Source organism: Musa acuminata, chromosome BXJ2-4 (genome assembly GCF_036884655.1).
Source record: "Musa acuminata AAA Group cultivar baxijiao chromosome BXJ2-4, Cavendish_Baxijiao_AAA, whole genome shotgun sequence".
NCBI classification, from domain to species: Eukaryota; Viridiplantae; Streptophyta; class Magnoliopsida; order Zingiberales; family Musaceae; genus Musa; species Musa acuminata.
Genome location: NC_088341.1, coordinates 43373909 through 43401891, shown reverse-complemented (window position 1 = coordinate 43401891; position 27983 = coordinate 43373909). Strand labels below are relative to the sequence as shown.

Sequence of the window (27983 nt, the reverse complement as noted above, 5' to 3'; positions counted from 1 at the left end):
TAACACCAAAAGCTCTGATTATATTTCACTGATAATGATCAATATATATTAAAAAGTATCACATTCAAAGTGATTGAGTTCTTTTTGCCAATTATTGTCACTTGGTATCCAAAGCAATGACACAGACAGAACACATTGGGAAGGTAGATAAGGCTAAAATTGATGACATGAGAGGAACTGGTGAACCCTGCACAATATACTACCTACATGGAAGGCATCTGAAAAGAGTACATGGCAAGGCAAAAGAAACTGAGAACAGATACATTAAGATTTTGGTCAAACACCAGGATGGAACTTCTAAAAGCGCAAAACTTTAGCAGATCAGTCTACACAGAGAACTGGAATTCGCATTTTTTTCTCGTGAGCATGTACATCAATGCCCATAGCAACTCTGACGACACACGGTCATAGTTTGCACGTGTAAAAGATGGCTGTTGCTCGGTTGCTTGTAATCTCATTGTAGACGATAAGCAGCCAATGTGGTTCAAGTGGCAATGTCATCAACTTTAGAATTGAATATGAAGCTTGGAAATGTTGTGGTTATGTCCCTGCATATTGGACATCAAGTGAGCTGTAAACAAGAGACGACTGCTTTTGTATAAGCCTACATGATATTGTAAATATTGCTTTGAACCCATCAATCGCACACAGAGTAGTGGTATTTATTATTTCCATGGAGTAAATGATTATTTCAAGGATAAAGTTATTAACAAATCTCATCATAATTTCAATATTTGCAAGACCACAAAGGCACAAACATGAAAATTTGAATTCAGAACTCCAAGTTCATTGTAAGGGAACAAAGATTGGTCAAGCACATATTGAAGTTAAGGTTTTGTTGGATTAACTAAATCTGTCTTCAATAGTATTAATTGATAACACTTTGGACAAAATATCCAGATACTGTTGTAGGCAACACATGGAAGCTGTGCAAATGTCTCATCCAGTCTAATTCTCCTATTTGACATAGACAAAGCAGTAAACTGACATAACATAACAAAACAATGAACTGACATAATATAACAAAGCAATAGACTGGCGTAGTATAACAAAGGAGTGAACTGGCATAATAGAACAAAGCAGTGAACAGACATGATATAACAAAGCAGTGAACTGACATAACAAAGCCTTAAAGCATGACTACTGGAAGATGGAAAATAGGTCTGATCAATGATCAGACCATGTGACTGGTTACCCATGCTATTGTTCTGTGTTTTCTCCATATTCCTGTAGGACTGATCAATGATCCAGATTCGATTAAATTACTTTTCCATCAACTTTAGGACTCCAATAACCCAACTGCATAACATAAGTTTCTAATCTCTTTCCATTATTAACCTGCCACTACAGTGTAAATGATTGAAAACATTTTTTTCAGTCATCTTGACACATCAACAAATCAGATGTTACAGTAGTAATAGTTGCATTGTTGCTACTATATTAGCATGTTTTATCCCCTCTGCCACTCCTTGGTTTTTTTATTTTCCTCCCTTTTCTTCAAAACATTAACTGATTATGATGCACCAATCATCCAAGTGGTTGCTCATTGCTGGTTAACCTTCTATGACTTATGAGGATGAGCTCACATTAAAAATTAATTCTTTCCAATGTCAAACGTTGTGCAGGCACAATTATCAAGAGAAGAGCATTGTGCATCATTATAAAGGAATATGAAAAGGTACAGTAGCTCTCTATCAATCTTACTAGATACAAAATGGATCAAATAGTATGCCTTTATCATATTATGGAGAACACAATGAGCAAGCAAAAAGCAATATAGCATAAAGCAGCCTACTGTATGCAATTTATAATATTTTAGGCCTTGTTAAGAAGAAGTTACCTGAGATATGGAAGAGTCATTATCTCCATCAATGATGGATTGCGAGAGACAAAGTTTTTCCATTCTGTTTTATCTATTTTTCCGTCCTGATTAGCATCAGCTTGTTGAAATGTCTGTTCAAATAAAAATTTTAAAAAATAACACATATGTAAGAAACACAGTAATTGAACTAGATTTGTGTAGTTCCAAATCAGAAACTGTAAACCTTATCTAGAATAATCTCCACAGTCTCATCCGCTAATTTCATTTCAGATTCAGATACCAATGCAAGTAGCATCTGCTTGACCTGCGAAACCAGCAATACGTTGGAAGGTCCATCTTACATCAAATTGTAAATGAACTGGCCACAAAACCTCAAGTGCAACAAAATTAATGCATGAAGAAGGTTAGTTGATGCTGTATAGGCAACTCCCATATTATTTTATATTTCAACATACAGAATAAGTCAATATATCTAATTGACTAACTAAAAAAGATGTAAAACAAAAGTGGACTTTTTTTTTTTGGCTTGTCTGCAAGATCTAGGTTGTGAATAGTTCATTGTTTTTATTCTCAATTGGTCATCTATGTTTTTTAAGGAGCGTAAGAGGTTGTTCTCCAAAAATTTTAAAGCAGATAACCTGTTTCTTTAGACTAACCTCTTCGGTACATTGGCAGATGATATGAAACAATCATTCAGATAGTAATATATGGCCAAAGGTTCCAGTGGCAGACTTGTTTCTACCAAATTTTATAAAAGTATATATTTTTTCCTAAAGAAGAAAAAAACACAAGTTTTCCTAGATATGATCCATTTCTCATTCAAGTTCACCAGTTGCTGTGGTCTCATTCTCTTCGAGTTACTTCTTCTGTTCACAATTTCACGAAATATTCAGTTAAACATCTTTTGCTTCATCTAGTGTTAATTGATCCCATTTTTCTCTGTACCACTATTAGCTCATATGAAAAGTGCAATGAGGTTTTTGACTATACTCTGTTGCTCAATGCGAGGACATGTTACTAGCACATTGCAAAAGTTGTCCTTCATGCCTCAAAGCCATATAAATACTGTCTCAATTACTAAAACAAATTTGCTATGATTAACAATTTATGTTCCCTTTAAAATGAAACTTCTTCGACTTAGTAAGTATAAAAGAATAACCTGTCCAAAGGTAAAAAGTTGATATTTAAGGCCTCCTATAGCAAAATATCATATTGGTGATTTATTCACAAGGCAAAATTTTATAGAGGATTTATACTTCATAGTTCATAGAGGGAAATTAGAATATAAATCATTCACAAAATATCAAGTTACCTCTTTCCGTTCAATGAAGCCTGTACCATCTAGATCATAAAGCTTGAAGGAAACTGTGGAATCACATAAAGATTTAGAAAATGGTTCTACCACTGAGTCAATTTGCTACACCAAAAATAACTTACAGTCTACTTTGTCTTCATGTGGAACATTTGGATGAAAAATGTTGAGAGATCGAACAAAATCCCCAAAATCAATAACTCTTTTTTGTTTGACATCAAAAAGATCAAATAACTGCATTTGTATGTAGTAATTAGTCACCAGCATAAAAGCATCTCAAAGGTTAAACCAGTAAACAATATTCAACTTATCTGACAATCTGATTACACTAATTATGCAAATTGAAACTAGGAAAGTAGTTGAACTGGACTCCTTACCAGATATAATACGAGCTTATCTCCAACATATATGTGCATTAGATAAATGCTCATGATTCAAGCAGGAAGAAAAAAAATAACCACTATCATATGCTAGTAAAAATTCAGTGAATGCCAATTAATGACCCCCAATGAATATTATTCTGTCAGGTATGACAACAAAAATTCTGTTGTTAGGCAAGGCCAGAGATGGTATTACTTACAGATCCTTCTCAAACAATTTTAGTCCTTTGGGGCAACCATCTTAGTCAAGCCTTAATTTTATCATCACTAATTAAAAATAATTGATTTCAGCATATCTTCTTGCGTGAGCTATTATCTGATACCCTAGTTCTGTGAAAACCTAGATTTACAAAACTTGAGAGGCTTAACTGGGTTGGCCAGCCATTGGAAAAAAAAATATACGTATATAAAGATCTTTTGCATAATTTGACACATGTTTTCTATACTTGAAGGAATAAACTACACTAGTTTGCATTTTTATTTAGATAAGGAGATTTGATTGCTAATAGACCCACATAAAGACACAGTTGCAAGATTTTAAAGCTCATACTTGAATTAACATGTCCCTTTGTATAAGAATACACTATTTGTTTTAGTTTAGATAATTAGCACTTCAATCTTAGCTTGGGAGGCTCCTTTCCACCTTGAATTTAGGAAACACACATAAAAATGGCACAACCTTCAATTGAGACTGTAACATAATTCATACTTATTTCTTGGCGAGGATAAGGCTAATATAAGACTATAACATCAAGCAGAATTTTAAAAAGCAAATATTATATCGAACCCCTACATTGATGTGACAACCATCAATTGACAATTAGAAATTGGTATATCAATTCGCACAGCAACCAAGACACAGATTAAATCTAAACTGCAGATAAGGACTATTATTGTCTACACTACAGCTTGCAGAATTTAAGCATAGGTGCAAACAAGAAACTCTTGTTGATATAGTACCCGGTTTGCAAAGAGATTTTCCTTTTTTCTGCTCATAGATAATGCAAGCTGAAATTCTTCCTGCAAAACACAGAAGATACAAAGATTAGACCACTTCGAATACATCTTGATCACCAGATCTATGAGTAATTTATACTAATGACATGGTGAGAACTATTTGCACTAGCTAACATGGTTCTTGTATGCATTTAAATTAAACATCACATGGTGAAAGGTACAATGATCAGACCAATGTAGATTTGCATTTTTACCGGTAAAAAATCTTGTTAATGAGAATATTTGTTAATGAGGACTAGGTTAGTAACAAGGGAAACCACTGAAAGTTGGGTAAGGCTTCAGTTGAGGTGTTTGACAACTAATTAAACACCCAACAAATCTATTAATATCTACGTCTTTATCTTAAGTTGATAAATATTAAAACAGCTAGTTGTAAAATCTTGCAAAAAGTTCATTCTCAAGTTGGTTTAGTTATGGTTTCTGAAGTTTTCATTCTTGAATTGCGTGTTGTGGTGAAAATGGTTGGTTATTTTCATCTAAATAACAGATGATTAGAACTTATCTTAGTTTTCCTAGAATTGCATTAGAGAATCAAGTGGTCAGCCCAAACTTAAGATGAAGAAGGATTACATTAAGCTTAAAAGTAACAATCAAAGTCTTAAGTTTAATAAGTAGTACTTATATGTGGAACTACATGTGATCTCATCTCAAGCCATCAGCTGCTAATATTAAGTCTCCAATCAGAGATTTGCATCATGAGATGCAAGCTCTCCAATATGCATGGTGAGAACTTGTTTGTTTCACTTGAGTAATGCCAAAGGCATCCAACTTCATTTCATTTAACCAAAAATTTTGGTTAAGGTCTCACATCTGTTTTGCAAGAGATCCTGGAATAAGCCCTTGATGAATCCTAGTACCCTATTTTCATTAGTAACCAGGTTAAATCTACACAAAAATATCCATTTTGATCATTTTAGCATGAAGTATGGCAAACAGAAAATTTTATATGGCGGTCGATCATTGTGCAACGAAGAGCTACAATCCAAGAAATATCAGTTTCTTAACATTAGTACTTCTGTCACTGACATGCCAGAAACTACAAAAATTGATTAAACAAGAGATACCAGAAAAACTTCACCAGACCCAAAAGAATATAGAAGTGTTAACGGACTGTGCTTTACCTTGTTGATCAATCCATCATCAATCACAGAACTGCTAATGATCTTGAATAGTTCAAACAGTGCCTCAACTTCACTGACAGTGACTGTAAACATATAGAATACATAAGTAATAGCAAGAACTTAATTTCTAGCAGAAGTGGACAAAATAAACATATTAACCCACCACTGAGCCTTTTTTTTTTCTGATGGATGGGGAAACAAAAACAACAAAAGAATTTTTATATAGCATATATCAATTTGTTTGATAACCTTAACTATGTGGATTTATTTTCAGAAGTTATCACTAAGGCTTCAGAAAAAAATGAAAAAAAAGATTATAATATAAGACTACATGAGAATATACATTTTAGTACTAGAGAAGGAATAAATATATCTTTCAAAGCTTGCACTAGATCTGAGAGCTAGATGCATCACAATATTGATTATGTACTCATCTTGCACAGCAAAGAAAGGTTTTTCTTATATGCCAAAGCTTTATGATAAATCTTAGGAAGATAAAAGACTATAAGTTTCATAATCTAGAACAATCACCCAAAACCAGTGTTTAATGTTTCACCTGGACTGGTACAAAGCGGACGGACTAGTCCACGGAGCGCCCCCATTTCGGGTGATCCAATTCGAATCATTTTAAAAATTTAATAAACATACTTTCGGGCTCACGTTCATGAGCCCTCTTGGCCCACGTGAGCCTTTTCACCTCATGCTACCTAGTGTTGTTAAAAGGCACCCGGGCGCTCACTTAGGCGCTCAGGTGAGGCGAGGTAAGACCCGAGCACCTTACATAGTGTCTGGGAGACGTGCTTCATTGAAGCACCACTTGGGCACTCGCTTGAGCCCAAGCGTCGGGCGCCTCAAGTGAGCGCCCGATTGAAGGCCACGAATTGAATCAGATTGTGAACTCTGATTCAATCGAACAATAACTTAGTTGATTCAATCAAACCAACTAAACCTAATAGTAAGTACACCCCACTCCCCACCCCCGTGCTGTCACGAACGGTCGTCGCGCACCCGCCACAACTCCGTTCAACAAACCGTTCGTCGCTCACACCTGCATGTACAGCTGCTTGACAGCATGTTTTCTCTTAGTTTTGGGTCATTTTGCTTGTAAATATGTAAGTTCGAACAAGCTGCAGCGTTGCAAAGCGACCGCTCACCGAACCGAGCAAAACAGCCCCAAAACAGCCCAAAACAGCTCCGTTTTCGCGTGCCGCGGGAGGTGAGCGGAGAACTGCCTCTGCTCACTAAAACGTCAGCCATCTCAGACCCCAGGAACCCCCCGGGTGGCACAGGGCTGGATGGGGCTTCGGTTATATACCGGGCGTTGAAATCTCTTTCGCAAGTTCGCACGTGACCTTTACGGGAACTTGTCTTTGCGCCCGGGACCAGATGAGCGGCTGTTTGTGGGCTTGCAGCTGTTCGTTCGTCCTTGAAAGCCTTGTTTTTCTCCCTCTCCCTCTTTTCTCTTGTGCACACAGGGTGTTCGTCAAATTGCTTGTAAAGCTTCCCTTTTCGCGAGACTTCGGGACTTGTCCGTTGCTCGTTCTTTCGAACTAACTTCTTTCTCTTTTACAGGTCCTTTGGGACCTGCGAGAGGTTACAAAGTGGGCTGATCCTTGCGGAGCAATATCGCAAGGGCGAAGCGCGACTTAGGCAACGCAAGCTAAGTTCGCGTCTTTGGCCGCAAGGGTGCCTCACGCCTTAGGCAATTCCAGCTAAGGTCGTGACATTGTGGTATCAGAGCGGGCAAGCTCTTCGACCGAACAGCGAACGAACTTCGCAACTTCGCCATGGCAAAGCATCGTGGCGAATCAAGCAAGACGGGGCAAGCCGGACCCTTGCCCGAAGCAACCGCAGGTGGGCTGCATGTGCACACTCGCTCGCATGCTGTTGGAGCCGCTCGAGAGGAGCGCGACAGCGAACAGGACGAGCGAGAAGTTGGTAACTCTCCGCGAACGGAGGAAGCGCAATCTGGTGCGCTAACTGGGAAAAAGAGTCATAAGGAGAGACTCACGACGGCGGAGACCCGCCTGGATGTTCTGGAAGCGAGCATGGAGGAACTCTACCATGACCAACAAAGACTTGTTGGGGTAGAGAGCTCGCAAGAGGAAGCGGAGTCTAGGATCGACAAGGTCGAGGCCCTAGTCGATCTACTGTCTGATGACACCAAAGACTCCGTGCAACACTTACAGGATGTTGTGGCGGAACTCACTGCAAAGGTGGCCATGCTTACAAGAACACTAAATGCGGGAGGAGGCAACACCCGCGCGGCACCGCCACAAAATTTGAGGGCACCTGAGCCTCATGGATATGGAGGGGCCAGAGACGCCAAGGAGCTCGAGAACTTTCTGTTCGACATGGAGCAATACTTCCGAGCTACGAGGCCCGATTCTGAAGATACCAAAGTTTCTATAGCAACAATATATCTGAACGGAGATGCGAAACTTTGGTGGCGAACTCGTTGGGAGGAGATCCAACAAGGTCGGTGTCAAGTCGACACATGGGAAGACTTGAAGCGGGAGTTGAGAACTCAGTTCCTACCGGAGAACACAGAGTTCGTCGCAAGAAGGAAGTTGAGACAACTCCGCCAAAGTACCACCATCCGAGACTATGTGAAGCAGTTTTCTGCATTAATGCTGGACATACAGGACATGTCCGAGAAGGACAAGTTGTTCAGCTTCCTCGATGGTTTGAAACCATGGGCTCAACAGGAGCTAAATCGAAGGAATGTTACCGATGTGGTCGGGGCAATTGCTGCTGCAGAAAGGCTCACCGACTTTGTTTCCTCTGAAGACCCAGCGAGAAGGAAACAATCTTCAGGAAATCGCCCTCCAAAACATTCTCGAGAGAAGGAGCTCGGGGGCGAACAAAAGAAGAAGAGCTCCCACAAAGGGCCGAACCCTAAAGGCAAGGCCTCAAAACCTGGAGGATACTTCTTGTGCGGAGGACCGTACATGGTAAGGGAGTGCCCACAGAAACAGGCACTCAATGCTTTGATGGCTTCCATCCACCCTCCCCGATCGGACAAGGGCAAAGCTGTTGCTCTTAGCTCAAGCAGTTCTGAATCCAGCAGCGACGATGAGGAGTCACAAGGACCCCGAATGGGAGCAATGCGTCTGTTGAACGCTATGCGGGGTCAAGTGGGGGAGAACATGAAGACCAAGGTACTAAAAGCAGGAAGTAGTGAACTGATGTATGTGGACATCAAGCTGAATGGCCAAACGACCCGTGCAATGGTGGACACGGGCGCTACCCACAACTTCATAGCCGATCGTGAAGCACAGCGACTTGGGTTTACCTTGGAGAAGAGCCCAAGCCGAATGAAGGCGGTGAACTCGGAGGCCAGGCGAATCTCCGGGTTGGCGAAGGGAGTTCCCATCAAAATCGGGACTTGGAGCGGAAACACCAACATGATGGCCGTGCCACTGGACGACTTCCAAGTGATTCTTGGAATGGAGTTTATGCACGCGGCGAAGTTGGTGCCGATGCCGTTCTTGAACTCCCTATGTATGATGGGAGGCAATGACCCCTGCGTGGTTCCTGTCTCTCGGAGAGGAACCAAGGAGCCCCAACACATTTCGGCATTACAATTTAAGAAAGGGGTGCGAAAAGGCGAACTGACATTCGTGGCTGCTATGAAGCTAGAGCCACTCAACGAGGAGGCCATTCAAGAACTTGCTTTGGTGGCGAACGTCCTGAAAGAGTTCAAAGACGTCATGCCACCCGAGTTGCCGAAGACTCTTTCGCCACGCAGAGGCGTGGATCACAGTATCGAGCTGGAGCCAGGAGTAAAGCCTCCAGCAAGACCACCCTACCGCATGCCTCCACCAGAGTTGGCAGAACTCAGGAAGCAGTTAGGTGAACTGCTAAGCGGTGGTCTCATCCGCAGCTCTAAAGCACCTTTCGGAGCTCTAGTCCTCTTCCAGAAGAAACAAGATGGGAGCCTCCGATTATGCGTCGACTATCGAGCCCTCAACAAAGTGACAGTGAAGAACAAGTATCCCATCCCACTCATTGCGGACTTGTTCGATCAATTGGGCAAGGCAAAGTATTTCTCAAAACTCGACCTTCGGTCGGGGTATTGGCAGGTGCGCATTGCTGAAGGCGACGAAGCAAAGACTACCTGTGTGACCAGATATGGAGCGTTTGAGTTCTTGGTGATGCCTTTCGGCTTAACCAACGCTCCGGCCACATTCTGTACTCTCATGAACCAGCTATTCAAAGAGTATTTGGATAAGTTCGTGGTCGTCTACTTGGACGATATCGTCGTCTACAGCCAAACGCTCGAGGAGCACGTCAAGCACCTTCGGACGATTTTCAAGGTTCTCAGGGAGAACACTCTATTCGTAAAAAGGGAGAAATACTACTTTGCTCAGACTGAGATCCTATTCTTGGGGCATCGAATCGGTGATGGCTTCATTCGGATGGATAAGTCGAAGGTGCAAGCAGTTGCGGAATGGCGAACTCCAAAGAAGGTGCCAGAGTTGATATCCTTCCTTGGTTTCGTCAACTACTATCGACGCTTCATTGCGGGATATTCGAAGCGGGCAACCCCACTGACGGAGTTGCTGAAGAAGGAGCAGCCTTGGAAGTGGTCTGACAAATGTGAGATAACATTCCAAGATCTGAAGGCTGCTGTTCTAGAAGAACCAGTGCTCAAATTGCCAAACTATAGAGAGCCCTTTGAAGTCCATACAGATGCTTCGGACTTCGCTATTGGGGGAGTACTCATGCAGGAAGGTCATCCGGTGGCCTACGAGAGCCGCAAACTCAACGAGACCGAGAGGCGGTATCCAGTACATGAGAAAGAGATAACAGCAGTGATCCACTGTCTGCGAGTTTGGCGACACTACCTCCTCGGGTCGCGATTTGTGCTGAGGACAGACAACATCGCCCTGAGCTATTTCCAAACTCAGAAGAAGCTCTCCCCAAAGCAGGCACGGTGGCAGGACTTCCTGGCTGAATTTGATATGGCGATGGAGTACAAGCCTGGGAAGGCGAATGTCGTGGCCGATGCGCTGAGTTGGAAGGTGGAATGCATGAATGCTGCACAACTAGAGGGCAGAGGCCAAGCAAGTCAGTTGCACTCCAACTTCCTTTCCCGAATCAAGGATGGACTGTATAGTGATCCCCATGCAGTTATCCTCATGCAGCTCATCAAAGAAGGCAAGGCACGACGATTTTGGGTCCAGGAGGGACTTGTTTACACAAAAGGGAATAGGGTCTATGTTCCTCGAGTGGACAATTTAAGGCGTGAACTCTTAAAAGAGTGTCACGATTCCCCTTGGGCTGGACACCCGGGCATTCACAGAACGTTGGCTCTCGTGGAGAGGGCCTTCTACTGGCCAAAGATGGGGATTGATGTGGAGGAATACGTTCGAACATGCCTTAGACTTCATATCAAGCTTGCCACCTGTAGGGGGACTCGGATCGATACTCGTGGTGGTCGATCGGTTTTCAAAGTATGCAACTTTCATTGCTGCTCCCCTACACTGTTCAGCAGAAGAGGCGGCCAGACTGATGATGAAGAATGTAGTGAAGTATTGGGGAGTCCCGCACAATATCATTAGTGATCGAGACGCTCGGTTCCTGGGACGATTCTGGACCGAGCTATTCAAATTGTTGGGGTCAAAGTTATACTTCTCTACAAGCCTCCACCCCCAAACGGATGGCCAGACTGAAAGAATAAACTCGCTCTTGGAGCAATATCTTCGGCACTACGTGAGTGCCAGTCAACGAGATTGGGTGAAGCTGTTGGAGATTGCCCAATTCTCCTACAACTTGCAGCGGAGCTCTGCATCCAACAAGAGCCCCTTCGAGATTATCACAGGACAACAACCGTCGACTCCGCACACCATAGCGATTGGGTATACCGGGAGCAGTCCATCAGCCTATCATTTCGCAAAGGAATGGCATCGAAATGCAGATATTGCGCGGGCTTACTTGGAGAAGGCGGCAAAACGGATGAAGAAGTGGGCGGACTTGGGAAGGCGACCACAAGAGTTCAAAGTTGGCGATTTGGTGTTGGTAAAGCTCCAACCAGCATCACTCCAATTCTTCAGGAACAGAGTCCACAAAGGATTGGTGCGTAAGTATGAAGGGCCCTTCCCAATTATCAACAGGGTAGGCAATGTCTCTTACAAGTTGCAGCTGCCGGCGTGGTTCAAAATTCACAACGTTCTTCACGCCAGCAACCTAAAAGCCTACCACTCGGATCCGCGAGATGCTTCCAAAAGTGTTCCAACTCGGCTACCTCCCATCACGGCCTCCTACGAGAAGCGAGTGGAAACCATTCTGGCGGATCGCAAGATGAAGCTACCCAACGGAGCGGAGCAAACAGAGTACTTGGTGAAGTGGCGAAAGCTTCCCCGAACTGAAGCCAGTTGGGAGCCTGAAGACGCCCTGCGACATGAAGAGGAAGTCATCAACAACTACCAACAAGCGTCGACGAGGGCGTCGACAGTTTAAGTGGGGGAGAATGTCACGAACGGTCATCGCGCACCCGCCACAACTCCGTTCAACGAACCGTTCGTCGCTCACACCTGCATGTACAACTGCTTGACAGCATATTTTCTCTTAGTTTTGGGTCATTTTGCTTGTAAATATGTAAGTTCGAACAAGCTGCAGCGTTGCAAAGCGACCGCTCACCGAACCGAGCAAAACAGCCCCAAAACAGCTCTGTTTTCGCGTGCCGCGGGAGGTGAGCGGAGAACTGCCTCCGCTCACCAAAACGTCAGCCATCTCAGACCCCAGGAACCCCCCGGGTGGCACAGGGCTGGATGGGGCTTCGGTTATATACCGGGCGTTGAGATCTCTTTCGCAAGTTCGCACGTGACCTTTACGGGAACTTGTCTTTGCGCCCGGGACCAGGTGAGCGGCTGTTTGTGGGCTTGCAGCTATTCATTCATCCTTGAAAGCCTTGTTTTTCTCCCTCTCCCTCTTTTCTCTTGTGCACACAGGGTGTTCGTCGAATTGCTTGTAAAGCTTCCCTTTTCGCGAGACTTCGGGACTTGTCCGTTGCTCGTTCTTTCGAACTAACTTCTTTCTCTTTTACAGGTCCTTCGGGACTTGCGAGAGGTTACAAAGTGGGCTGATCCTTGCGGAGCAATATCGCAAGGGCGAAGCGCGACTTAGGCAACGCAAGCTAAGTTCGCGTCTTTGCCACAAGGGTGACTCGCGACTTAGACAACGCAAGCTAAGTTCGCGTCTTTGGCCGCAATGGTGCCTCACGCCTTAGGCAATTCCAGCTAAGGTCGTGATAGTGCCCCCAACCAAAACCTAGACTACTCTCACCGCCTCGACCCACCTTTAGTCCACCTCGACCCACCTTTAGTCCGTCGTCGTTGTCTCTGTGTGCAATTCCTGTCATTGCCAACAGACAAGTCAAAAGCTTCCACCGCTGCTGCTTTCATGCCCAATTCCCTTTGTCATTATTACTTTCATATGCAACTCCCTTCGCTGCTGAGGATAGGTCAGCAACTTCCTCCGCCAGTAGCGGACACATTTGAAGCTTCATCCGTCGCTGATGTTGTCGTTTGCAGCTTCCTCTGTCGTCACTGTTGTCGTCCGTAGCTTCCTCCATCATCGTCGACCACTCCTTCGCCACCTTCCACCATAGGCCAGTGACTCCTCTTCTCACTACATCTACTGCAACTATTTAAAATTGATATTAGTCCCTATTTAGAACTATTAATCCCTATTTAGAATTGTTATCCTAACTATTAATCTTTGTTTATCCCTATTAATCCCCATTTAGAACTATTATTAGTCCCTATTTAGCACTTTTAATCCCAAATTAGATATAAAACTTTATTGTTTTGACATTTTTGTTATTAGAAGATGAACGATGTCACTTGGTATTTTATATATTTTCAATTTAATGTTACATTTTTATTTTTATAATCATATTATATATTTTTATATTCTAGAACGCCTCGGGCGTTTTGGGACCTTAGCACCTTTTGACGCCTAATGCTTTTAAAAACACTGATGCTACCACCCTCGTCGTCCGCCACCCATTGTGCACCACCGACAAGTACACTTCCTCCGCTTCTCCTCCTCATCTTCCTCTTCCTCCTTCCTCCTTCCTCTTCCTCTTTTTTCCTCCATCACCTTCTCTTTTTTCCTTTCTCTTCGTCCTTCTTCCCCTTCCTCCGTTTCGTCCTCCTCTTTGTCCACCACCTCCTCTTCTTTCTTCATCTTCCTCCTCTTTATCCATTATGCCTTCCTCTTTTTCTTCTTCTTCTTCGTCTTCAAAACACTAGTACATACAAGTGTACTATGTGTCAGTACACTAGCACCAATTTGACCAAGGACTGCTATAGGTCCGGTATGAGAAATGGTAATCCTTGCTCAAAACAAAGAAAAGGGATTAGAAAAAACTGATATTTTATTGCTCAAATCATCAACACATTGCATACTATTAAACTCAAACATGACCTCTACTCAAAGATAATTAAATTCTCTAGAGAAAAAGAAAATGAGAAAAATTATAATCAGATCCTTATCTCAGTATCTCACTCCCTGAAATCTTACTTATTTAACATGCATTCTGAAGATTTACTTGCACCTTTTTGTTTTCTTTTTTTCTTTTTCATATCCCACTGCCTTTCCAGTATCAATAGATCCAATTATTTCCTTCAGATCAAAGATATTGCAGAATCAAACTCTCAATTGGTATCGAACATGGTAACCCTACTGTAAGAATTCTCTTGAGAATTAAATTTAGGAGGACATGGACCTCAAATTAACTTAAAAACTTAATAGAACAGTTTTATTTTAATGAACTAAACAATTACATTATAAATGTAGACCCGAAATCAAATCAAACTGAAATCAGGTCAAATCATAACCATCATTTTACAAGAGATTGGTGTACCTCCTTTGTTTAACCAAAATTTTATTCCCAAAATAAGATAATCTACACCCTGTTCATGGAGCTAAAAACCACAATAAACATTAATCTATAATACTCTAATGAGGAATTAAGTGAAATATCAAGTGAAAATTTAAAAACATGAACATTAAATATTACAATCTAATGTGGAACCAAGTGAAATACCAGATCCTATAGCTAAAACAATAACAGAAAGTTTGAAGGTAGATTCGAATAATAACCAAAAAATGACTTACAAGCCGTTTGAGAAGCCAAAAGCACGGGGTCCTCATATCCTGGGAAATGCCTTCGACCCTTCGACTGAAAACAGCCCATTTACGGACGGCAGATATATGTCTGCCCGGGCCTAGTCACACCTCATAATCATCTCCATCTTTAATGCAATTCATCTACAAGGAAAGAAATACACATTCACTAACCCAAGTAGTTAACTTTAATAGTTATTCTACATCATCTGGAAAACAGCAAATTGAAACCACAAAAACCAAGAAACAGAACACCTTTTACGAATAAGAAAACTAAAGGAGGAGCAAGCTCGCAGATTTGTCTTCAAGATTCGAATATTCACGAAGACTTCAGAAAACCAATCAACGGCTTGACGAGACTTCAGAAATAAATTCTATCTCGAAAAGAAAAGGAATCCTGAGTGAAAATTTCTCGAACAACGAAAAGAAAAAGAGATCATACGCAAGGGGGATACGAACACCAATCGAAATGCTACCATCGCATTAAAAGAGGAGAAGGAAAACAAACGAAGCACTAACAAGCCCTAATCGCGAGAAACGATACCCACCCGGTGGTCCAGGAGATGGAGAGAATAAAATGAGAGATCGGGAGGCCGAGGAGGAGGAACCGGGAGGGCCGCGCTGGCGGTGCTCGGGCCCGCAGTGCGCGGTCTCTTTGCCTCGCTAATTTCCTTTTCGAGGGCGTCCACCGCGGTCGACGGCTGCGTGGCCAAGCCGGCTTCGGGATCGGCTGTTCAGTTACAACAGGGTCTTCTCGGCTCACCTGATGGGTCCCACCGACCTTGCTTCTCTGATTGGTTCTCTAACAGCCTGTAAACGCATGATTGCTTGCCGGGGAGTTCACGCTGTCGTGGTTTATATATATATATATATATATATACTCGTTTTTTTTTTCCACTCGTAAGAAAATGTCCTCAGACTTTAATTTAAATGACTTTTGAACTCAATCAGAATATCTTAATCGATTCTTTTAGGATGAACTGATGCGATCTTAATCAATTCTCTTAGGATTTATTGAATTGGTTTTATTTTAGTTGAAGTTAACCAAATTACACTCGAGATTAAACTAGGTTAAACTCGATTAATAATTCATTCAAAAATTTTATAATTAATTATCATGTAATTACACTCGTAATTCAACTAAGTTTTGCTTAATCATAATACCGATTTATAAAAATTTATATTTTAATAATTAATTATCATCAAATCATCTAATAATAAAATTTATTAATTATCTTAGAATCAATATAAAATTTTAAATTAATTTAATAAAATTTGACTAAGTTACACTTGAAGTTAAACAAAATTACACTCGATAGAACATATTTATAAAATCTTTTAAAAATAAAAAAATATATATATTATTTTAAAATCATGTCCTAGTGGTTTTATGGAAGATTTTGATTGGTTTAGTAGAAAATTATCAACTTATACTCAAAATTAACCTGACGACTGTATAAAACTTTAGATTGGTTTAGTGAAAATTGATCGAGTTAAACTTGAAATTAAACTAAATTACACTCAATTATATTGAATATATTAAAAATATCTAATTTTAACAATTAATTCTCATAAATATTTTAAAATTAAAAAATAGCACTAATCATTTTAAAATCATGTTCTATTGTTTTTATGGAAGCTTGGGTTAGTTTAGGAGAAGATTATCCACTTATACTCAAAATTAAATTAAAGTACATTTGATTTTAAATCTTAAATTTTAATAATTTAATTAAAATTATTTTAAAAGTAAATTAATATCATTTATCTTAGAATTGTGTCATTAAAGTTTGTATTGGTTTAGTAAAAGGTAGACACAGTTATACTCTATCACCTTATAAAGAAATCTAAAATTTAATAATTAAATTTTATTTAAAATTATGGTTATGCATGCAACGATGTTTTAACTCATATTATGATGCATACAATTATAATTTAACTATGATGAATTGTATATGACCTTTGCAAAATCATTAACTTTGTTTCAATATTGAATTCAAATGTTATCATTTTATGAATTCAAGTTTACTTTAATATGGCATATATATATATATATATATATATATATATATATATAGGATGAGAAATTGTTGAATATCGAATTTTGATTATAAAATTAATTTATGAAATTATGATCTAATTAATGTTTAAGTGACGTAAAACTAATTTCGATCATGAAAATATAAATTGATTGATGTATGAGAATTAAATATTAGGCCAAAGTAGAACATATTAATCGATGTATTGGAAGATAGACTTCGTGGCGTGGCATGAGGTCGGGTATCGGGCTAGAAACTAACACTGAATTACAAAATATATCTAAAAAAACTTAAATTTGATAATTAATCTTTATAAAATTCCTTTAAGAAATATATACCAATCATATTAGGATCATGGCCTAAGTAGTTTCATGCAAAATTGAGATGACTTAAAGTCGATCTAATAGCATTTGAAATTAAGATCATAGCACTTATAAAAAATAATAATTATTGAAATTTATAAAATTCTTTAAAAAAAACTTATGCTAATCATATTAGCATAAATGACATAATAATTTTGTTAAAATTTAGATTTGTTTGGTTGAAGTTGTATAATTATATTTGAAATTAAATAACATTACACTCGATCACATACCATATAAAAATAGTTGATAACAAAAATAAACTTTTGTGAAGCATGAGGATGATTTACCCAGCTTTAGAAATATGAACGAGGAAGAGTCAATAATCAAGAATACTTTCTTGAGTCATTATTTTGATGAGGAGAACTTAAGTTATCTCTTTCGAGACATCCGATAAAATTGAAACGATAAAGACAACTTAAGCTCGATGGTTTAAAATAAAAAATATCGTCAAGAAGATTTTGTCATTAAGATAATGTCATTACATAAAAAAACAGATGAGATATCAATAGCAAGTAAGAAAAGCCGACGATATATCATTGCCCAACCTTTGTGCCAATTAGATAACCAGACTATTTTAATTGAATCAATGTAAAATTGATTCATTTTGGAACAATTCAAATATCATTGGTTTAATTGGGTTTAATTTATATTTTTTTGTTTATAAAAAAATATCTTTTAAGTAACGAGATGTCATCCGATAAAAAATCAATTGCGAAAATTTTATTAGGTAAAACGCTTGTTTAGATTTCCATTTTTCTATCCGTATATATCTCAAGTCTTCATCGATAAATATCCTCTTTTTTTTTAAGCTATCAAGCTATCAATAAATATCCCATTATGGTTTAAATTAAAGACCATATAAAAATATATACTCACAAACACACAACCCGTTTGCCGTCTCCGTCTCACCTACACCACTTCGGAAAAAAGGAAACAGAAGGGTCCCACCAGTTCCGATGAGTGGGATAGAGCCTCGACAGGTACCTACCTGCCGCGGGCGAGTCGGAGATCACCTCTCCTTTGCGGACACGCCACACAGTTTCCCCCTCAACCTGCCGTCTCAGATGCAGTGGGGCCCAGAGGAGAAGCGGGATCCACAGGCGTTTGTGAAAGTGAAAAAAGCTAATGTTTGGTTCGGAAGATGCAGGGGATTGTCATCCCTCCACTAAACCGCACTTGCCCTTCCTCGTGGCGCACCACTTTGCCTATTTAGCGATCTCTCGTTGCACCCTTCCTCCTCGTCCGTGGCCGTGCCTTAATCCCTCGAATCAGAGCAACTCTCTCCGCCTCCTCCTTTTGCAGAGAGAGTAAACCTCTCTCGATCCCGTCGGATGGGGAGGAGGCCAACCGAGGCGGGCGGGCGGCCCTTCTGGATCCTCGTCGCGGCGGTGCTCGTCTCGTGCCCCCTGGCCTACCTCGCCCTGTCGACGGCCCTCCGCCGGCCGGAATCCCGATTCTCGGCGCATTCGTACGACGGTGCCGGGCAGGAGGGGAGGGGAGCGGCCAGCGGCGACGAGGATTGCTGCAGGGGGCAGGAGCATCTGGAGCTCTGGGGGGCCGCCATCAAGTGGGGCACCGATCACAAGTTCAACTCGTCCAGGGAGTGCTGCCGAGCTTGCAAGTCCATGTGTGGCGAGGATGGGCCGTGCCTCTGTAACTCCTGGGTGTTCTGCGGCGATAGGGAGCGGTGCGGCGACAGGTTCGGGGAGGTCAGTTTGTTTCTTTCTTCTCTCTTTTGTCTATTTTACTTGGATTACGGTGCATTTGATTAAAAGTTTGGTTCATCATGTGATATTTAGGAAAGGAAAAACTTTTATGGTTGATGTTCATCTTGTTTGATCGAGGCAGGAATATGTTGTTTCCTTGACCCGTGGTTACTTCTGGTTTGGCCTTTACTAATTTAAGATAATTTTCCTAGGGAGTCAATGCAACCGAATTTGCCAGGGTGAATCAAGAAACTCATATTTCTTGATATGATGCATGTTTCTTGAAACAATGGGCAAGAATTTCCAGATATCACATGAATTAAGCTTATTAGATCCGTCAATTTGAAAGAGGATTTTGGACGAGAGACATTATTTGTGTATGTTTCATTTGATGTAGTTGTTGTTTCATTGTCGATGTTATAATCCTTGCTTGTTCTTCACATACAAGAAACATCAAGAAACTAATTTCACATGCTTCTCCAAATTCACGAGGGAAGATAATTGCTTTTTTGTTTCCCCATATGGTCGTCAAGCTCCTTTGAGGAACACTACTAGGGTGCTTGCTTGTTGCCTTTCCATGTGAGTGGCAGAATCGATTGCAGCAAGCAAATTGGTCAATATACTTCTGTTGGTTCCCTACCACTTTAAATTTAGAATGCAATTACAAAATCTCCATTTCTTGATGGACTGTTTCCTTTGCGAAGATCACAGTGACATATGATAGCACTATTTACTGAAACCAGGGCATGGTGGGTTTGTTTCTTGTTAGGGGGGGGATGAGAACATCCTGTTCCTATTTCTCATAATTTGTTGAGGAAGAGGGCTATCATTCTTTGCCATTTCTTTGTTACTTGATTTGTAAACAAAATTTGGCATATTAATCAGATGAATATTCTTATATTTGCTTTTAATGGGTAACCAGACATGGTAGTGTCAGACAAATTCTAATAACTACTTAGGTTCTTTGTCGGTGGAAGTATTTCCTGAAAAAGGAGCAGTTATGTTCCATCCAGGCAAATCTTTATCACATTTACTGTGGTTATAAATGCATAACAATCATAATGCTTCATCTTCAAGGCTCTCTTTTTGTAGCCCATGGTGTAATGAAGATATACATTATGTTCATGAAGACATCTGACATCCAACTGTTTTTCATTACTAATTGATTTCGTTTGTGTTTTCGTGACATCACCCCAGATTCATCTCAGTGATTGAAGAGGTCTTAGTCTATAAATTTAAGGAACATTGGGAAACATTGAATTCATTCCTTGCTGTTGGCAGATTGATGTTGGCATATGGTTTAAGACCTTAAATAGTATCATAACTTTCAATTGCACTTATTAACAGTGCTGGCTGAAGAAACAGGAAGATGTCTTGCTTCCTGCATTACATGACTCTGGGAAAAAGGTGATCTGGACTTCTGGTCTTATTTATGGAAAAGGAGAGGTAAGTTGTTCCTTAGAGCTTTTTGCCAGTTAATAGTTATATGTAGAATTGTTTGTAGAGTTTTCTTGCGTCATTGAGATAAATTAAACAATATCTTTTTAGTTGATTCTTTTACTGATATGTGTTGTGGCATCAGATCTATACTCATATTATTGGGTAAGTAGTTAGTTGCGTACCAGAGTGGAAAGTTTCCACATTTTGTGAATCTTCTTTTTTGATTCTTTTGCAGCCTTATTTCATCATAGTGTTACTATGAAACTTATATTAATTGGTGTTCGGTATTACCAATATATGGCTCCTATGAAGGATTTTTCAGTGAATATAGGTCCCAGATCTTTCTATTTCCCTCGCCAATTCTTGGTTTCAGATTGTTCAAACTTCAAACATATTCGATCTATCTAACTTAATAATTCAATGACTTCTTTCCTAGTTAGATATTGTTGATGTACTTTAGTAATTATTTATTTTGATATTATGTTGGAACTAACACAAGGCTTTATAAAAACTATTATGGGAAGCTTATTGTCATTGCTCTGTGCTATGATGGATGGGAATTTCAGTAGTTGAAGGCTTGAAGCATATTGATCTATGTGCACATCATTGCAATTTTGTGCCGATCTTTATGTGCAACTCCCGTTGAAATTTATAGATAGAAACCCCAAGAAAGGATATGCTGTTGACATCCATGTTGTGTGTTATTCGAAATTGCATACAGTATCGTACCGTACCGAGTGAACGTTGAAACTCCGGTACGATATGATATTTCAATTTTTGGTTATTATATCTGCATAATTTGGATCATGGGCTTCCACCAAAAAAACTGTGTATAACTTATTAGCATGCATGAATTTGAAAGAAAACAAACAACCTTCTATATATGTGATATTCACCAACAGAAATTAGTCACATTTGGACAAATTAATGGTTTATCTTTTGTCCCTTTTGAACAAAACAATGCTTATCTTCTTTTTTTTTGCTTTTTTTTTGTTCAGGGCATTGTTGGTCTGGAAACAGATTATGGAGCACTTCGTATCAAAGTAAGTGATCATGTCTATATGATTATATCAATGCCAATGCTAAAATACAACCACAAATTGTTCTACCTGGTGATTGCTATCTTCTTTTCTTTTACATGCAGCAAATATATATCATTCTCATTACTAGTAGTTTAAGGTTGTTGCTTGTTTCTGATTGGCCACTCATATACCAACCATCTAGTGCCTCTAATTTTACTTCACTGTTTAACTAAAAAATTCTCCATGATGTTTTCAGTTTTTTCAGATGGTTCCATTATTATATTGACCTTGGGAACTTAGCTAGCATGTGATGATAAACATTGTGCTCTTCTTTCTTTTTTTCTGGAAAAAAAAGATTGATATGTAAATTAAAACAATTGGTTTGAGTTTTTTGTTGGCATCAGAAAATTAGTTCTATCTATACCTTCATGATCAAACATGATGTTACAATGATGCTAATAGATATTAGAAGTAAGTTAATTGGAAAAAATGGATTGGTAAATGAAGCAGATTGTTCCATGGTATAGAAATCTATGAAAAATATGAATTGATAAAAGCAAATCGAATAAGAGAAGTGTCGTATACCAATTTATAAGGTAAAGTTTTGTTTGCAATCCTTTCGAAGACACTACTCATAAACAGGTCAATGATAAGATAAGAACTTGCTCGAATAATTTCTGTAAAGATTTTATGACAGTAAAAAGGATGCATATAGGGTTTCCATTATGGAAACATGTGAATAAAATATCAAGAGGAAATGCTGGGATGGAAAAAAGGATACAAATAAGAATAGCAATAATTATGTGAAGTGTTTCAGCAATGTTGTCCATCGGCAACATTCTTCATTTTGAAGTTTGAACTCCATCTGGACTTTTAAACTTGAACTAGACATCAAGCTCTATTATGCTGCATGTTATCATTGGATCGCGTAGTGGCATGTAACAATTATTAAGTTTTTTTTTTAAGTGAGCATAGTTGTGATTTTAGGGTTTCATTGGAAGGTAATCTGAAGATATCAACTATTTTGGAGATGAACCATCATTCCTCTATGAGTCAGAACTTGGCTATATGTTGTTATCTGGTAGACTTTACTGTAATGAACTTATTGATTGAAAAGGTAACTAATTCGAAGTTCTAGGAGTTTCCTGCTTCTGCTGCATCAATTTTGTGTTTCAATTTCATGAGTGGATTCTCATCTATGTTTCTGATATTTTGCCTTTATTACTCGTTACCCACGACTTAATCCAAAGCATAAATTATGGCTTTAATGACCAAATTCTCCTCGCTATGTTTCTGATACAGCTTTTCCCTGATTGTGCACCACACTCTGTTGCCTATATTCTTGAGCTATTGCGATCACGCCATTGTGCTGGTTGCCAAATTTATCGCGCAGAAGGCCGAGGCTATTCTTGGGATACTAAAGGGAACCACATATCAGATGTAAAGGACGCTAACTTTCTCCATAAGATTATTATTTACTTTCTTTCTGATATCTTGCTTTTCAGAAACATTGGAGTGAACAGTGTTATTGAAGAGACACTCTTTTTGCAGAGAACTGACATGCTTATACACAATTTAGTTTAACAATTTAATTTTCTTTCATCAAAGGGACTGGATAAGGTTTATAGATAATATCTTTGTTCTATGTAGGTCACGATCCACAACTTTTGTCACTCATTAGTTCCCTTCTCACAAAATAGAAAAGCACAAAGCTATATACAGTGGTCATGCAATTTGATATCTAGGTTTCCATCACAAGGAGAGTACATCTTTGCGTTACATCTTTTCACATGCAGGAGGTCCCTTTTCGCTAGAAAAAGCACAAGGCTAAATACTGACATCACAGCCTGATAGGCTTCTTTCACCGTGCCAGAATTTATTGTGATTTGTTAAGTCAAACTAATATATATGTCTTTAAATTAAAGGAGTGTTGTTTTCTGCTTCGCTAGTTATGCCAACCATATTATGCTTCCAGAAGACCATACTAGATGCAGATTGTCACCCACATATGACATGCATGCACATATATGTAGACAAAGTAACGGAACACATGCAAATGTAAGCATGTATATATGTTCTATGATGTACAAAACTGCTTTCATTTCTTTATATGGTACTGGTAGTCATTCATTGGTATAGAAACCTCAGTTCCTAGAGTTTCAACTGCTAATAACACCAACAAGTTTCATTGGCTTCAGTTATGCATGATGGCTTTCATAATATCTTCTTTAAGATATTGTGCATAGTTCCATAATTGATTTTAGTTTCTCCTGTCCCCATATTAGTCTTGGAAACTGTTACCTTACATGCGTGAAGCCTTGTGAATTATGCATGAAACAACCACTTAATATCTTACTCTACAGTCTACACGAAACCTTCATGATGGCTGACTATGCATAACGTGTCCTCTACAGGCGTCATACATTTTCATGTTCTCATTGGCGATCCTTTTCTGAATCATACAGGCTTCTTTTGGTCCTCCTTTTGCTTTGATTCAAGGAACACTAGAAGCTGAAGGATTTCTATTCAAGAAGTCACCATTGGAGGCTTGCCCTGCATTAACGAGAGGATCTGTTGCATGGGTTGACTCTGGCCCTGATTTCTTAATCAGCCTGGCAAATCACAATGAGTGGAGAAGAGCATACACAGTCTTTGGTGCCGTTTTGCCCGAAGACATGGATATTGCAGAAAAAATAGCTGGCCTTGGAACGAAGTCAGATGTGTGGGACAACATTAATGTGTTAGTGTTGGAAAAACCTATAAATCTAAAGCTCAAGCGAGTTGCAGATATAGGTGCAAGAGAGTCTTAGATGCACTCTTAGCTGCTATTTCCCTTGTTAGTATCAAGACATAACCCAGACCTAATACATTAAGCTCGATGTTGATAGCTAAAAATGTGGTCTCTTGTCGACCAACTTTTATAGAGTCTGCATACAGTTATCTCCCTAAACATGGTTGCATCGGAGGAACATAATCTCTGTTCTACATGCTCTGGGAACCAGTGTATGTTTGTAAAGAAAGAAATGAGAAATCAATATTTGTCATCAGCAGCTTTATTGCAAAGTCTTTCAAGCTTGTTTGCTTCCATTTGCCCATTGATGGATTAGTTTGTTCTGTAAAAAATATTTAAGTCTTGTGAAGAAGTGTCTTATTTGCGTGGGCAATCTGAAACTGCAAAGATAGCCATTTGGTGTTGATTGCAAGGGTGTGTATAAGTTCAAGTATCATAACAACATATAAAAGCAGCATAGAATCTGTGTTTGAAGAGAAATTGTGCCCTTTTGATCAAAGATTTCAAAAATACCAACATTTTTTAGGCAGAATTGTGATAGTTTATGTGCAAGGTTGTGGGATTGTCACCATTTCCAGTTGAGTATGTCATATCAGCCACTGCAGTTAGGAAATGAATACCACATGCTTGGAATGCCTTCTCACTACCAAGACTCCCAACATTTTCTTCTTCCAACTGAAGCACTCTCTCGATCTGTGCAGAATGCGCAATTCTCTACAATGCAAATCATCACTCACAAAACCCTGCAACAATTGCCACAACTTTGTCTTCTTGATCATCCATGGCATAATTCTGCTCTCCAAAATTTTTCCATCGACTTCTTCAAAATGAGGATGCATTTCAAATTCAACTTTGGGCACACTAGTCTTCATGGAGAAAGAACTTTGACATTGCTCATATCCAGAATATTACTATGACAAATCACTAGAAATGGAAAATGGTAGGCATAGAACAAAAGAAAAAAAGATGTTGTGAATGAAAATCCAGCGACTATTTAGCTTTTGAATCACTAGAGCTTTTATCCTCCTGCCAAGTTGCTTGCCACTGCTTGTCGTAGAAGGTTGTTTCATCAAGAAGCTTCTTTAGTGTGTCAATATCTTCATTCTTTCTTATAAGCAGCACCCCTGCAACAGCTATAAACAGTAGAGTTTTGCAGAAGAAGTTCCCCATCTGATCAACAAGACCTACTCCGGTCAGACTATCCACAAAATAAGCCATGAAAAATCCAATCATCGCGGCACGACCTGCATAAACAAGACAGTCAATTCAAGGTGAAACCGACCAAAACCTTATTGGACACGTAAAAAGGTAAAAAACAAGACCAACCATTGAGTAGTTCAGCTTCAGGGAGGTGGAACCTTTTGACCCATGACCACCATGGGATAATTGATGTGTCAAAGATCACAGGCTCGTCATTGCTTGATGCTTCTGGATTTTCTTCAAGCCATTTTCTTCTCCTAACCTCTGAATGAATTGTGTATGAAATCAGTGTATGTTAAATTTTAAATGATACTGACACCAGAAACAACAAAAAATATATATAAAGAGTATAGAATAACGATAATAAAAAACCATCTTAATTGAGATTCCAACTAACAGAAACAATATTACAATCAGTTCAATAATGTCAGATACAAAGAAACTGATTCAGATGCTAGATCACATATGTCACGACTTATCTACTTTGACCGATACGAGTTCACTGTAAACTTAGATACTAAAACTATTTGAATGTCCCGAGGAAAAAAAAAAAGCTGTTTCTAGTAAAGAGGCTTCACAAATTTTGCTCTACCAAAAATAATCCATACCCTGCTACAATCACAAATGCATGACCTTCAAATGAGTTCCACCTTTTACCCAGCAACCTTACCATATCATGGTGTTACCAGGAAGAATTTGCTAGAAAGTCAAGGCCAACAATGTAAGAGACCCTTCTTAAAATATACATGATAAAATCCTATTAGATGTTTTGGCAATCGTTGATGGTTAACATGACATCAAAGCTGGAGGTTCGTCTTCGAGTCTCCAAGGCCCGTATTGTGAAGTTCCACAACATGGATGATAAAACCCTGTCATATCAATAGCTGAAACTTTTAGTTGATTTTCAATACTCAACAATACCATCCCAGGAAATAAAAAAATGTTAAGGATTCTAGACAAACCATGGAGACATATTGTTTCAATTTCATTTTCTAAATGTTCGACGGGTTAACTAATTCATTAAATATATAAGTTAAAATCACTGGTCCCCCACGAACCAATGGAATACTGATCCATATACTTGAAAGGGGTGCACTGACCGAAAATGCTCAAGTTCAAATCGATAGGAGTAAACTCATCTAGCCATCTCCTTACAAACCCAAAGTGGGACTAAATAGGGTGATGCAATTAACTATTGTCCAAATTCTAGGCATTTAGCTAAAAATTGAATCCTATCAAGTGACATATTTCCAGGTTCATATTTGGTGTTGTAAACTAGTCCGACGAAAGTAACTTGATAACAATCAAATGAGCCTTAACTATTTGCTCTGCAAAGAAACAATTAGTTGAAGATACAAACAAATTATACCTGAACAACACCATAGATGGAGAACCTGCAAAAGCTTAACAGTGCTACAACAAGAAGAAAGCTCCCAAACACCACCACAAATAAAGCAATGTTGTCATGCCTAAATGACTTATGATTCAATGCAAGTTCCTCAATCTATCACCACCGTGTGATTTTTTCTTCGTACACGATTCGTTGGCCCTATTGCCCAATGGCGAAACAGAGGAACAACATCAAGCGAGTACAAGGGATAAAGATGTCTCACCAGCATCCACCACCGCATCCCAATCTGTCTTCCCATCCTTCTGAAACCGCTTCAAATCCCACGTTCCCCCGACCCACCTGGGGTCCTTGAACTTGGGCGGCAGCACCTCCTCCCCCCTTGCCGCAGCGCCGTTGGAGCCAAGAAGAGATTGTTGCTTACTCTCCACATCCTTTTCCGCGGCAGCTGGGGGAGGCGTTTCTTCCTTCTTCTCCTCCAACTTATCCTTCTCCTCCTCCTCCGCCACAGTCGCTGTAGAGCTCACCACCCCTGCACCGTTGTCGGTGGACCTAGGTAGCAACAAGGAGGGGGCTTTCCTGGGGAAAAGAGCGAGTTGGGTTCTGAAGGAGAGGCGGTGCTTGAGAGACAGGGCGGAGAGGGTGGTGGGCGGAGGAGGAGACGAGGAAAACAAGGCCATTGACATGGTGATGGCTCGCGATTTAAGAGGAGGAAGATGAAGGGGATGGAATGCTCCAAAGAAGCCTCCTTTTCTGCTATCTGGTTATCTAGTTGAGCTCAGTGGAATGTACACCTCAAATATAAGTAGAGGTTTCAATGTTGTTATAATGTCTCGCAAGCACAAGAGAAGTGCCGACAAATATTCTTTTATAAATATAAATGGATTTTTTTCAAAAAAATCTAAAAAAACGCTGACCTTTTTATTTTTCTCATATCGAACTCTAATTTATTATAGTTTTATAAATATCATTTCCTTATCGTCTCTATTATTTTTATCCGATCATTTATATTCATTGTCTTTACCCCGTTCTCTCATCATGAGATCTTGTGCCTCAAAATATCGTACTTATCATATTTATTCTCATTTTTCGAACGAAGTTTAACCATTTTTGTGTAATACTTTTTTTTTTTTTTTCTCATCATACGTTTGTCACTTCCTATTTGTTCATTATCGCATAACTTTGCTCATTATGTTCATCTCTTATTCGTTGCTTGTCAATATAAGATTTTATCCATAGGTAGTTAAAAATAAAATATATTCATAGAATTACAATAAATAAGAGG

General features: G+C 39.5%; 3 protein-coding genes across 3 annotated transcripts; 1 reads left to right on the top strand and 2 right to left on the bottom strand.

Annotated features, from left to right (window-relative positions):
- On the bottom strand, nt 1–15495 carry LOC135580917 (calcineurin B-like protein 1). Its single transcript, XM_065106365.1, has 9 exons — nt 15339–15495; nt 14782–14934; nt 5653–5735; nt 4475–4534; nt 3260–3368; nt 3135–3187; nt 2046–2126; nt 1841–1953; nt 1–548 (listed from the first exon to the last, which is right to left on the bottom strand). The coding sequence occupies exons 2-9, from the start codon at nt 14858–14860 to the stop codon at nt 485–487; spliced, it is 642 nt and encodes a 213-aa protein (XP_064962437.1). The 5' UTR covers nt 14861–14934; nt 15339–15495; the 3' UTR covers nt 1–484.
- A 2916-nt stretch (nt 15496–18411) lies between these two features.
- LOC135611071 (uncharacterized) lies at nt 18412–24406 on the top strand. The gene is made up of 5 exons (XM_065106363.1): nt 18412–18900; nt 20245–20343; nt 21336–21380; nt 22662–22799; nt 23825–24406. Exons 1-5 carry the CDS (start codon nt 18523–18525, stop codon nt 24167–24169), a joined length of 1005 nt encoding a protein of 334 aa, XP_064962435.1. The 5' UTR covers nt 18412–18522; the 3' UTR covers nt 24170–24406.
- A 562-nt stretch (nt 24407–24968) lies between these two features.
- On the bottom strand, nt 24969–27489 carry LOC103982664 (light-harvesting complex-like protein 3 isotype 1, chloroplastic). The gene is made up of 3 exons (XM_009399652.3): nt 26964–27489; nt 25477–25614; nt 24969–25394 (listed from the first exon to the last, which is right to left on the bottom strand). The coding sequence occupies exons 1-3, from the start codon at nt 27382–27384 to the stop codon at nt 25141–25143; spliced, it is 813 nt and encodes a 270-aa protein (XP_009397927.2). The 5' UTR covers nt 27385–27489; the 3' UTR covers nt 24969–25140.
- Nucleotides 27490–27983: the final 494 nt, after the last annotated feature.

What these genes read in the sequence shown, in the direction of transcription:
- LOC135580917 (XM_065106365.1), bottom strand. Translation starts at nt 14,860, where the DNA reads ATGGGCTGTTTTCAGTCGAAGGGTCGAAGGCATTTCCCAGGATATGAG. An exon ending in AAAATCTCTTTGCAAACCGG is followed by an intron (nt 3,369 to 4,474) that starts GTACTATATCAA and finishes ATACAAATGCAG; the next exon opens with TTATTTGATCTTTTTGATGT. An exon ending in ACATGAAGACAAAGTAGACT is followed by an intron (nt 3,188 to 3,259) that starts GTAAGTTATTTT and finishes GTGATTCCACAG; the next exon opens with TTTCCTTCAAGCTTTATGAT.
- LOC135611071 (XM_065106363.1), top strand. Translation starts at nt 18,523, where the DNA reads ATGGGGAGGAGGCCAACCGAGGCGGGCGGGCGGCCCTTCTGGATCCTC. An exon ending in TTATTTATGGAAAAGGAGAG is followed by an intron (nt 20,344 to 21,335) that starts GTAAGTTGTTCC and finishes TTTTTTGTTCAG; the next exon opens with GGCATTGTTGGTCTGGAAAC. An exon ending in ATGGAGCACTTCGTATCAAA is followed by an intron (nt 21,381 to 22,661) that starts GTAAGTGATCAT and finishes TTTCTGATACAG; the next exon opens with CTTTTCCCTGATTGTGCACC.
- LOC103982664 (XM_009399652.3), bottom strand. Translation starts at nt 27,384, where the DNA reads ATGTCAATGGCCTTGTTTTCCTCGTCTCCTCCTCCGCCCACCACCCTC. An exon ending in GGATGCGGTGGTGGATGCTG is followed by an intron (nt 25,615 to 26,963) that starts GTGAGACATCTT and finishes CAATTCATTCAG; the next exon opens with AGGTTAGGAGAAGAAAATGG. An exon ending in TGAAGCTGAACTACTCAATG is followed by an intron (nt 25,395 to 25,476) that starts GTTGGTCTTGTT and finishes TTGTTTATGCAG; the next exon opens with GTCGTGCCGCGATGATTGGA.